Source organism: Rhinichthys klamathensis, unplaced genomic scaffold, assembly GCF_029890125.1.
Source record: "Rhinichthys klamathensis goyatoka isolate OS25496 unplaced genomic scaffold, OSU_Roscu_1.1 h1tg000036l_1, whole genome shotgun sequence".
NCBI lineage: Eukaryota > Metazoa > Chordata > Actinopteri > Cypriniformes > Leuciscidae > Rhinichthys > Rhinichthys klamathensis.
In genome coordinates, this window is record NW_026606584.1 from 4,161,346 (window position 1) to 4,174,657 (window position 13,312).

General features: G+C 37.3%; 1 protein-coding gene across 8 annotated transcripts in view; it reads left to right on the forward strand.

Annotated features, from left to right (window-relative positions):
• rptor (regulatory associated protein of MTOR, complex 1) overlaps positions 1-13,312 on the forward strand; it is a 378,992-nt gene that overhangs the window by 107,039 nt on the left and 258,641 nt on the right. For all 8 annotated transcript variants that reach the window (XM_056246142.1, XM_056246144.1, XM_056246143.1 and 5 more), the window contains one exon: positions 11,579-11,737. In XM_056246142.1, the coding sequence (XP_056102117.1) occupies positions 11,579-11,737 (159 nt within the window). The remainder of the gene's footprint in view (positions 1-11,578; positions 11,738-13,312) is intronic.

Sequence of the window (13,312 nt, forward strand, 5' to 3'; positions counted from 1 at the left end):
TATCATTATATGATGGTTGTGTACAGACACTGCCAACACACATTTCAGTACAATCAACTTGTAAAAGTGCATGTACCATTATATCACCCCTTTAAGGCTCTGGCGTTCTCAGCGCCGTCAAAATAAATCCCAGCAAAACGTTCCTATGGGAACCATTAGTTCTCGGGGAACCATCCTGGTGGCTAGTTCCTAGAACTAAGTTCCTAGAACTATCCGGGGCGAAAGCCCCTATTGTGCAGTAACACCACTTTTGTTCAGGCAATATCAGGGTTAGGACCATATGGTGCATTCAAGCTCTAGTTTGAATGGATCTGGAGGGTATATGTGTATTGTTTGTAATGGGCAGTGGAATATAATAGGACTGTTATGTGTATGTACAGTAAATTCAGTCATTTTTTTCTGAACTAATTTTATTATTGCACTCTTTGTAGTTGAATTATACAAATACAAGTGATTTAATTATTTGTATAGAGTTGCATACAGAAATCAACTTATCAGCACGTTTAGATAGTGCACGCACGTACGTCCAGATCCAAATGTCCCAAATGACACACAAACTGCAGAGTAGATTCAGGTGTAGATTTACAGATATATTAATGTGACCATAAATATAAACATTGCTCCTTAGCCTCCTAATAGACTTCAGTGGCATCACATCCAGTCTGCCGATATCAATAATGCTGCAAAGAGGAGATACACTTGTGACTGCATTATCTTGCACTACATCTTTTAAGCTTTATTTTTATTTTTATTGTTGTTTGTTTATCTGCTGAAGAAGAACTTTTTAACTTCTAAATATCATGTGTGACATCTTATAGCAAATGTTCTTGAATGTTGTGATGTGCACGTGTTGTGTGGGCTCACTGCTCAATATAATACTGCTGTACCTGACACATTAATCTTAGGATTAACACTATTGAATATAAATAGTCAGTCCAGTATAAAATGGCTTAAAAACAGACAGTTCCTACTGTAAATTCTGATTGCCACATATGAAACCATTGTTAAAATATTTTACACACATGAAAACACAATCTAGTAATTCTCTGATGTCTCAATTTTGTATTATTCAGTTTAAATTTTTCAATCTCAATTTTCAGTTTCAAATTAGCTTTATTAGCATGACTGTGTAGCACAATGTTGATAAAGCATTAAAATATAAGTGAAAAAAATAATAAAAAAACATACATATAGATTGTCATGCAACACTCCTGAACAACAAGAGTTCCAAAATCAACCCGAACAACCGCCCACTTCCAACAGCGGACGTCCCAGGTATAAAATTGGGTAAAATAACAAGAGCAGAAGTTGACGACGCCATCACTACACTCAACCGTAACAAAACACCCGGCCCAGATTATGCCATGACAGCCGAAGTATTAAAAGACGGAGGTGAATTCGTGGTAAATCAACTTCACAACATCTGTCAGTTGGTCTACGAATATCTCACAGCACTGACACAATGGACATCAAGCTTGATAAAGCCAATACCGAAGAAAGGTAACCCACAGCTCATGACGAACTATCGAGGAATCAGCCTAATGTCCATAGCAGCCAAAGTTTACAACAGAGTAATTCTCAATCGCATAAGAGGCCCGGTCGACAAACTGCTTAGAAACAACCAAGCAGGTTTCAGAACAATCGGGGATGTGCTCAACAGATCCACATCCTTCGTAGGATCATGGATGGAGCGTGCACACAAGACATCCCAATGTATACTACCTTTATCGACTTCAAGAAAGCGTTTGATTCAATTGATCGAGAGATGATGTTTGCCATCCTACGTCATTACGGAATTCCATCGGAAATTGTAAACGCAATCAGAATCATGTATGACAAGTCGACAAGCCAAGTATACGTTGGAGGAGAGCGTTCGAAGTCCTTTGCAATCACAACAGGAGTTCTACAAGGAGACGTCCTTGCACCGTACAGTACCTATTCATAATTGTCATCGACTATGTTTCAAAGCAATCAGCAGGCGATCTTGTGCCAAAAAGAGAAAAGAGACAACAATCGAACGAAAACTCAACGACCTCACATTTGCAGACGACAGCACTTCTCGAGAACGATCCAACCCGAGCACAACAACAGCTAACAGTAATGCAGCAAAATTCCTCTGCCGTCGGTCTCAAGATAAGCATTGAAAAAAACGTTCAAGTCCAACTAAACGATAAATCCCAAATAAAGAACAATCTGTCAATTGATGGAAAGCCGATCGCAATCGCGGACGAGTTTAAGTATTTGGGATCATACATGGTGTCGCCTGAAAAAGATGTCAACAACTATATAGCTTTAGCTTGGGTCGTATTCACGAAACTCAAGACCATTTTGAGATCGCCCAAGCCGCATGTAAAGTTCAAGATGCGCCTATTCCATGCACCGTGCATATCAGTGCTTCTTTATGGATGCGAATCATGGGCGCTCACTCAAGCCTTTGAAGAGAAACTAAACATCTTGGCTAGAAAGTGCTACCGAATCATGCTGGGAATCAACCAAGCAGAGTCTCACATGACAAATGAAAAACTGTACAGCACGACAGGTCAACAGCTTATTAGTGACATCATCAGGAGAAGGCAGCACAAGTTCATCGGACACTGCCTTCGCATGGGAAACAATGAACCAGCGCAGATATATGCTCTTTACCGGTCGAAAGTCGCATCGAACCGGCGGGGTAGACCAAGAATATCATACAGGGATTACGTCTATCGGCACTACGAACATCTAGACCTAGATAAAGAACGACTACACGAAGAGCTGACCAGCATGTCAAAAGAAAGAGGACTGTGGAGAAATATTGTCGCGCCTAAAAAGCACGCCCGGTGATGTGTGATAGATTGTCATATCTAGCATAGTACATTAATAAATAAATAAAATCCATATCGAATAAAGCAGTTCTCTTCAGTGAATTAACCATTTCTAACATAGTAAATAGCTAACACATTTAGCAGCTAGTGCAGCTGTTCAGTCATCCTCTTCAGATGCTCTGCTCTCTCTGTGTCCATGTTTGTTTACATCTTCCTCTCTCTATTTCTAGATCATGGTAGGGTTGCCGCGGTGAGGAAAATTTCCCACCGGTTAATCGACGTGTCACAACACCGGTAATCCCGGTGTCACCGTGGGGGGCGGGGCGGGGGGGTTAAATAGCTTTTAAATGCGTGCGCGTTATACTTTCACTTTCGAAATAAGCGTCAATTGGCAATTCAGCGTCAATTGCTTGAATGGACAAAAAAACAACAACTCGGCTCGCTGATAATAAAACTTTTATTTATAGACAGAACTTTTATTAGCATAACGAACGAATAAAAATAACCCCATGCATAGGCTGAAAATCGTCAAACTGTGGGCCCAAACAAATAAGAACCATAAAACGTTTATTAACGAATAAGAAAATAAAACAGGCCTAAATAAATGACACATTCCGCCATTATCTTGCTTTTCTGTAATTTGACTCGTTCTCATCTCCACACGTGCTAAATGGAATCCTGATGCTTGCTGATCTGTGACGTGACTGGCTCTTGGCACGCACTGCGCAGTTCAGTTTTTAATTATAATGTATGCTCTCTTCTGAACTAAATAATTGATAATTATTATTTTTAATTAATTCAAATAAATATTTTAGCAAAAACGAATACTTTAAAAAAGTCAAGACATCGCGGTGTCACGGTGGGAAAGTGATGTCACCGGTGATGGGGCTTAAAACCGGTAACACCGTCAACACCGTCTATCGCGGCAAGCCTAGATCATGGTCTCTTAATCTGTATTCTGAGATGATTTGTCCTCTAATTTCTTTTTAAAATTAATAGATAAATTGCCAATTTAGTGGTTTTATTAAGGATCGAGTAACATTGAAGTGTGTTTTAGATTTGTATCAATTTCTTTAAAGGTCCCCTGACATGAAATTTTCACTTTCTGAGGTTTTTTAACATTAATATGAGTTCCCCTAGCCTGTATATGGTCCCCCAGTGGCTAGAAATTTCAATCGGTGTAAACCAAGCTTTCGCTATCTTTCTCTGCCTTTGAGAAAATGAAAGCTCAGACGGGCTGATCTTGAATCTCCTCCGTATGACGTCATACGGAGGAAAGGTAACCTCCCCTTTCTCTGCTTTGCCCGCCCAGAGAATTTGGCTCGCCCATGAGAAAATGAGCTAGGAAGTACGAACACGCAAGCGCGATTTGAGTTTTTCCTCGAGAGATATCATGGCTTGCAAACGATCGAAGCATGGCAGTTGATCAGTGTTCGGATGTACAAATGAACACAAAAGTATTTTTTAGTTCCTTCATCCGAGGCTCTGAAGAAACAATGGGTTAATTTTATTTTCTCTGGAAATGCGCCGACACAACTTCCCAAAGTTTTGTATGGTCCAAACATTGTACCGACGACTGTTTCCTCAACTTGGACCAATACAGAGCGGGCCTCGATGAATGTCTGAAAATAAATCGATCGAGCTACCAAGCAACAATTTCTGATGTGTAGCCTAATTGTTCAAGTTCAGACAGGTAATCTTTCTCTCAAAATCGTTCAATACTGTTTATGCATAAGTCAAGCCAGTGACTAAAATATCAACTTCACATCGTTTCTTTCAGTAGGATGAAAATAATCTTATTTAAATTGTTAACAAATTATACAGAAAGCGATCAAAGAACAATCTTTCCACACAGCGCGAGTTTATTTGGACAACTCGTTATGAAATCAATGACGCACGTTACACTGCACAACGAAGCTCTTACTGTATACATCATCGTGTTTGCATTGGTGAAAGCATTAGAGAGAGTGCAGAAACTGCGTTGCAATGATAAGATCTTCATTCTTGCGATCAACAGACTGTCATCTGCTAGCTCAATGCTCATCACTGCAACATTTTATGTGATGGGAATAGATCTAAATACTTTAAAAACTTCTCACGATTCGTTAATCTCGATAGCTGTAATAGTAAAAACGAATAATAGCTGTAGTAAAAGTATTCGAGAGAGTTTCACATGTAATATGTAGCTATTTCATATGCAAGCATGTCAGCCAATCATAGCAGTGGCTGGTTACACTGAATCCCACAGCAGACACGCCCCTTCAAACAGAGCGTTCAAATCAGGCTAGGAAAAATGCCTTTTATTTCTAAATTATGACTATTTTTTATCTAAAAAACATACTAACAATATAAGGGCTCCATTATAAAATAATAAAATAACCCCATGTCAGGGGACCTTTAATAATGGTTTTTAGGTTTTTGGTCAGGAATTGAGTTTCATGAACAAGTGTGATGTTTTAGAACATGAGATTATGTGAGGTTTCATTGACAAGGAGGGCTTTGTATTGAAATGAATCAGGATCAGACTGATGGAGTTGATGCCAGATTTGAACACATCTCTTCTGAATCTCAATTTTCAGAAGGTATAAGCCTAATTCAGCCCTGCAGATGTTATTGGAAGTGCTTCTGTGGACCCCTAAGTGTGTGTCAATTTGCATTGAATACATTTTAAATGACGAAGACATTTTCAAAATCCCAAGATTTTTTTTTTTTTTTTTTTAATGAACTAGAATGTTCTTAATAGGATATCTCTGTTTAACACTGCTGTGCACCTATATGTGCTAAATCTCTTCCAATGTAGAAAGCTCATGTTCATATCACATCCTCTTCAGTTGAGCATCCGTCCTGCTGTGGTGTTACACAATCATCTGATAAGCATAGTGTGTCTGTGTGTGTGTGTGTTGTGAATTACACTTTAATTTCTCTGGCTCTCGTCACCTCACACACACTGATTGCTTTCAGACTCCATCCAGTTCCATAATAATGTCACTTACTCACAAACATTATTTAGCTTCCAACATCTCTTGTTTGTGTATGTGTGAGGAAGTGTGACTCCTCACAGATTTGGACAGGAGGACAGGACGACGTGACGTGTCTCTCAATCCTGATCCTCATCTGGTTCAGACCTGCTTCTGACTCTCTCACACACTTGGACTAACTGTTCAGCCACATGCCTTGTGAAGTGGCAGCATGGTCACAATTCTGCTGAAGTGCTTTAATGAGAGTGATTTGAATGGTTCAAAGTGCTGCACAAGTGCCAGAGTGGAGCATTCTTAACCAGTGATCTTTGAACATTTCCACAATTGAAATGGAGTGGCTACATCTCTCATTCAGAAGCAGAAAATGTGCTTATCAGACCCAGACAGAATCTGCAGACTTATTACCGTTTTTGCTCTGACTTTTGCTCTAACTAGTACTACTCGCATTCACAGTTAGATGCATAATCAAATTTGAGGAAATATTTAAATATTTGATGTACGTACGATTTTTTTAAAAATACATTCTTAACCCATTTTATTATTCATTGACTACTATTAGTAGGGCTGCAAAATATATAGTTTTAGCATCTTTATTGCAATGTACGCAGGACCAGGCGCCACGGTTCAAAAAGAACATGATATGTGATTATGTGCCATATGTAGGCCTGTCACGATAACAAATTTTGCTTGACGATAAATTGTCCAAGAAATTATTGCGATAAACGATAACCATTTACCATTTACATCTAAAATAATGATAATGGCATAATAATGCAGGTACACCTTTTCAAAGATCAATAAACTTTTTTTTCTAAAGACTATTTAACACTGAAAATGGAAAACATTTTAAATATCCACAATTAATGAACAAAACAACCAAAAACAATAAAAGCAATGGACTCTCAGTCTCTGTTAAAAAAATGCACTTGAATAAATACCAAAAACAATAAATAAAATGGATGTAAACAAAACCCGACCCTACCCTATGATAAATTATTTGTTATTAAAGCATTAACATACAAACCACTGTTAATTTAACATAAAAGCAAGCAGGCTACTGCGTGCCTGGTTTGTATGACTGAATGCGTACAAAGTGCGCTCCCTTAATAATTCCTAAAAAGCTGACAGTTCATCTCTGTTATCAATGAAGCTGACTGCACAATGAATCTTTCATAATATCCTCACTTTGTTTGTTATAATTAGAGGATTTGCCAGCATACAAAATTCAGCACTGAACAAAAAGTCAGTTTTGAATAATACTATAAAAAAAAAAAAAAATACTATGGAAGTCAATGGTCCCAAAGTTCCAATCGTTCTTTAAAATATCTTCCTTTGTGTTCAGCAGAAGAAAGAAACTCATACAGGTTTGCAACAACTTGAGGACGAGTAAATGATGACAGAATTTTCATTTTTGGGTGGAGTATCCCTTTAAAACTAATTTGTCAAAGTGAAAGAAAGCAGCAATATAAGTGAATTATAAGTGAATCTAACCAGTTATAGAAGCTTAATATTTCTGACTGGCACCCGGAAATCTGATCATATCTCCCCTGTATTATGCTTTTTGCACTGGCTGCCAGTCTGTCATAGAATTGAGTTTAAAATTTTACTACTGTAGTTGTTTTTAAAGCTCCGAGTGGATCAGCTCCTAAATATCTCTGTGATCTTTTAAATCCAAATATACAGATTGTTTATGGTCCCAAGATCTAGATTAAAGTAGAGGGGTGACCGTGCTTTTTCTATTGTTGGGCCAAAACCGTGGAATAGTCTTCCGGTTTCCCTCAGATTAGTTTCTTTAGAATCTGAATTTAAATCCAAGTTGAAAACCTTTCTTTTTACTCAGGCTTGTAACTGTCCCTAGAGTGTAAGGATCCATCACTTATCAGTGTTTTGATGCTCTTCTCCTTCTCACTGCATTGCGGTCTAAATTGTTTATTATCTTTATATCTTTTTAGCAAGGTTTTGTACAGGTTTTGTACAACACAGTGGTAAACTACTGTTGTTTTTATTTTGCTTTATAAATAATATTGTAAAGAAAATGTACTACACTAAATTAAATATATATATATTGTAACCAATCATCAGTAGGTTACTCAGAGCTTGAGGTAGAAAAAGGTGGAATAGTTCACCGTTACATCCATTTTATATTTCCTCATCACCATAATAAAATAAACATCATGCCATCCGCCTCCAAAAGCAAGATAACATGACTGTGTTTATTACACCTCAGAGCGTGCGGACAAAACGCAAGTAATTTATTATGGGCAATATGAAAATTATTATATACAGCGGCTTCTCCTTCTGCAGCAACTTCCATTTTTAAATTTATTAGGAAGTGACAATTTTGTTCTCTACAATACATTAAATTCTCAATTTTGGATGGAAACATGGCTAGTTACATAACTTAGATTGATGTAATTTGAATCCAAAAAGTTGGACTGATTATATCCTTTGGCTAACTGCTAGCTTGTCAGACTAGTCTTAACATAGTGCAGGGGTTCCCAAACTTTTCCATGACAAGGCCCCCCAAATACCACTAGGTTCTGGCCAAGGCCCCCCTTTTGCGGCATGTGTAATTGAACCCATCGTCAATACTACGGCAAATGTAGAAATAAATAAATAAAACATCTAGGTGAACATCAGATTATGTGATGATGTTTGATACTAGACAATCAGAAAGATTATAGAGATGGACCGATTACAATTTTCTAGGCTGATTCCGACTTTTCATTGAGTTTGACCTGCCAGTACAGATTTGAGCCAATTCAGATTTCATTTTTTCTAAACACTTTACAGCACACACAAATATTTATTTTCTATATTTAAAATAAATAAATAAAACACCATATACTTTTACCCAAACTGAATAATAAAAACAAGTTTAAATGGGTATATTTTCTTTGGGTAAGTCTTCATTTTCTTTTCTGACATAGCCTACTCCAGTTCTTGTTAAAACACAATTGCAAATTATGTGCATTTTAGGCACTTTTTGTGTGAAATCATATTTATTTTCTCCATCAAAAGTGTGCTTTCACTTTAATTGAGCATGAGCAGCGGAGAAATAGACTCTGCGCCGAAACCCCCGCTTCACTGCTGCTCATGCGACGCTCCTGCTCGAGGTGTGAATGCACTCATTGAGTAACATGCACACCGAAAAGCTGCTCGCGCTTGCGGTCTGAAACGGTCGTAATTCACGAGGTTTCCTACATTTGCGTTCCGTGTGCACGTGGGATGCTGATGTTGCGCGATGTTAATCATGCGGCGCCCAAGTGCATTTGACATTTGTCATGACCGATCACGTGAAAATCGGCGAATTCCGGTCACCAGCTGATCAATCGGTGCATCTCGAAAAGATTGGCATTAAAAGTATAATGTTCAGATAGGCTATGGGACAAATTATTATATTGCTATTTCATAACAATACTCATAATAATATAACATTTTTTACGTTTTTTTTTTCTTCCAACTTGCTGCGTGCCCCCTGGCGGCCCCCACTTTGAAAACCCCGGATATAGTGTATCAATGTGTTAATGCAACTGGTCCCTGGTCCACAATTGTAATGTCTTTATCTAACTCGGCTTGATCATGAGATATTCTGCACACACTTTTGTCCTGTCATGGTAGGGGCTTTCCATCGATATCTGATGTTTTTATGCTGAGCTAATGTTATTTTCTACCCTAATCCTATTCTTACCTGATCCTCACACAAATACTTTTACATTTTCATTAAAACATTATTTTAGGACAGTTTTTCTCACCGGTACCAACAATGTAGGTGATTTTCACGATTTGTTGTCTTTGTGGAGGCATTTGGTCCTCATAATGTTGGCAAAATCTACACACACACTAGTCCACTGACCTGTAGTGTATGTCAGGGAAATGAGGCTGCTATAAAATGCTCTAAACAATTTCTTCAAACACCAACCTCTCACTCAAGAGTTATGCAATACCACACACACACACACACACATACTTACACCAGAAAGAATAAGGCATGTTTAACATTGTATCATTAAAGATATGGGTAACACTTTACAATAAGGTTCATTAGTTAACTACATTAGTTAACATTAACTAAGAATGAACAATACTTCTTCAGCATTTGTTAATCTTTGTTAATGTCAACATTTACTAATACTTTATTAAAATCTTGTTAACATTAGTTAATGCACTGTGAACTAACATGAACAAACAATGAACAGCTGGATTTGTATTAACTAACGTTAACAAAGATTAACAAAAACAGTAACAAATGTATTGCTCATGGTTAGTTCATGTTAGTTAATACATTAACTAATGTTTAATAAATGAACCTTATTGTAAAGTGTTACCAAGATATGTTTCTTGCTTCCTGCCAGATTTCCACTGTTTTATAACATTATTATAAAGCTTGTTGAGCTGAGATTGTGAGCCAGGCAATTGAAGCATAAACTTCATATTAAATAATTGTTTTGGGGCAAAATTAGAAAATAAAGCATAATAAAGAATAATATAAAATAGTGATAGTGAGATTAGTTTATGTCAGTGTAGTGAATAATGGTCATATATTTATATGGTCATATATCAGCCTTTAGTTTTAACCGTTTTCTGTCCTGATTCACATTCACTCCCAAGACCCTTCTCTTCTTATTATCTAAGCTCTGTACACACACACACACACACACACACACACACACACACACACACACACACACACACACACACACACACTCTCAGCACCATAAACAGCCATGGATGGTGAGAAAAGGTTGCTCTAAATGCATTATTAAAGCCCTGGTACAAATGCTCATTCAGTCAATATTCAAACCCATATTTTCTGACCTTCTCTCTTCTCCATCTATAATTAGATGGCTATTACTGCCGGTCTGTCTACTGTGCCCTGATGGGAGATTTTAGTGAGCTTGTTTTAAGTGGTAGGATATTTCTCACAAGACATGTTTTTTGATTTCCATAGCCAGTGTCTATGTAGTGCAGGTTGGTGATGTATGTATTTACGGTGATACATTTTTGCCATGGCCAATTTGTCCCCAGAACTTTATGAAGTAGCTCATGGCAGGGATATATTTTAATCACTGAGCAATAATTTCATTTGATTCATGTGTGTCATAATTAGTGGCAATCTGGTGCTGGAAGTGGTTGTTATTGTTGTTTTTTGAGGGTTTGTTCTCAGTTGTGGAAAGCTCCACACACTGTAAAAAAAAAAAAAAAAAAGAATCCATGTCATTTATGGTAGAAAAAAACCTGACAGCTGTGGTTGCGAGAAATTTACAGTAAAAATATGGTAGCAACATTCTAGGTTTGACAGGTTTAACTTAAATTTACAGTAAAAACCAAACAAACCGAATTTCATTAACTGATATAATGTTAATATACCAACTTATTGAATTACTGTTTTGTAACTTTGTAATACATTAACAACCACCAAAAACAGGTCGTGATTAGTCATATGATGAATCAAAGCTTATCATAAGCAGCTTTTCTACAAACTGAGAAGGTAAATACTAATATATAAAAGGTTCACAGTAACAGGTTTTTACCGTAGCATTTTTACCGTTAAAATCATGATAATTTTTTACAGTGATTCTTTTCTCTGGCTCTTGCAGATTCTTTTCACTGTAGATTTTAGAGTAGATTGATTTGTAAGGGTTGATGAATTTCAATCTGTTTTAATCTATCTGTTTACATTTTATATTATAAGTATAGTTCTCAGATGTTTTGAGATCTGTGCTGACACATTCTGATTTATTGATGTTCTTTCTGGCTGTCATTGTCATCTAATATCCTCTTTTTCTCTTCCAGGCCCGCTATAAGCAGAGTTTGGACCCTACAGTTGATGAGGTGAAGAAGTTGTGCACTTCACTACGGAGAAATGCCAAAGAGGAACGTGTTCTCTTTCATTATAATGGCCATGGGGTGCCTCGACCCACCGTCAATGGAGAGATTTGGGTCTTCAATAAGGTAAGGCAAAAAGTATCAGGAAAAACGGGCGAATAAAAAACTGGTAACACTTTATAATAACTTTTATTAATAAATGCTTAACAGATCATTAGCTAATATATATTCACATAGCAAAAAAAAAAAAAATGAGATGATGTGCTTGTTAATGTGTTCTAATGAACTTGATTAGAATGATTAGCAGATCATTATTTAACGTAAATTAAAATGCTTACAAATGTCATCTAACTTTCAATTTATATGATCATGCACTTAAAAAAATTTTTTTACAAATGATTTTGACAGACGGTTTACAATGATTAAAAGCTTCCTTAATAAATCATTAAGAAACATTACATAAATCTTATTAGTTAATATATATTAACAAATATCTATGAGATAATATGCTTTATGCTTTGTTTAAATTATCTGCTAATCATTATGTACTGTAAATAAAATGCTAACAAAAGCCATTAAACTTCAATTCATTTATTACCAATGCATTTTTTTACATGTACAAATGTTGTGAAAAAAAAAGAAGTTTAATTAGTATTTTTAATCTACGTTAACACTATTCGTAGGAAGATATGAAGATAGAAAGGAAGATATTTTGAAAAATGTCAGTAACCAGACAGTTGATGGACCCCATTGAGTTCCATAGTAGGAAAAAAACAACAACTATGGAGGTCAATAGGGTACATCAACTGTTTGGTTACCGACATTCTTCAAAATAGCTTTTTGTGTTTAGCAGAAGAAAGAAATTCACACAGGTTTGAAACAACTTGAGGGTGAGTAAAGGATGACAGAATCTCCATTTTAAGTAAACTATTCCTTTAAACAGGATATTCCTTGAATCATGCATCAACAGGAGAAAACGTACTCGGTTACTAACGTAACCTCGGTTCTCTCTAGAGAGGGAACGAGTACTGCGTAATAGCTTACGCTAAGGGAAAACCTCTTTTCCACGAGATATTGAAGCCAAAAATTATCCTTAATTTTTTATTAATGTAAAACGCTTTGCAGCAGCAAGCAGACACAGGCGATACAGCTCACGTGCCTATTGGCTGCTCTTGCGGCAAATGCAGCAGCCTATCGAGAGAGACTCTGCGTGACGTAATGGCCAATGGGGGCAACTCGCGCCCATATCGTCACGTCCCGCCAGAAAGGGCGTGGTCTCACTCTATAAATATGCTCGTTAGGCTGGTACAAGCTGGTTTTCATCGCCGAAGCTAACCAGAGCGTATTCCAAGCACGGCAAGATACGCAGTACTCGTTCCCTCTCTAGAGAGAACCGAGGTTACGTTAGTAACCGAGTACGTTCTCTTACGAGAGTATCTCTCGTACTGCGTAATAGCTTACGCTAGGGGAACACAATGCAACACGTACAGGGTACAGGGATCCAACACCAAAGTCCCAGGGGCCGAAGCCCAGGGCTCATATAGTGCATAATCACCATAAACTCACATAGAGTGGAGGAAGAGAGGTTGGAAGCGTCATTCCTTATAAAAAAGCACCCAGCGGGGCTATCATATGACAATAAAACGCGCAGCCAGGGTGAAAGCTTTCAGCCTGATCTGGGTGGCCATACGTGTGTCAACA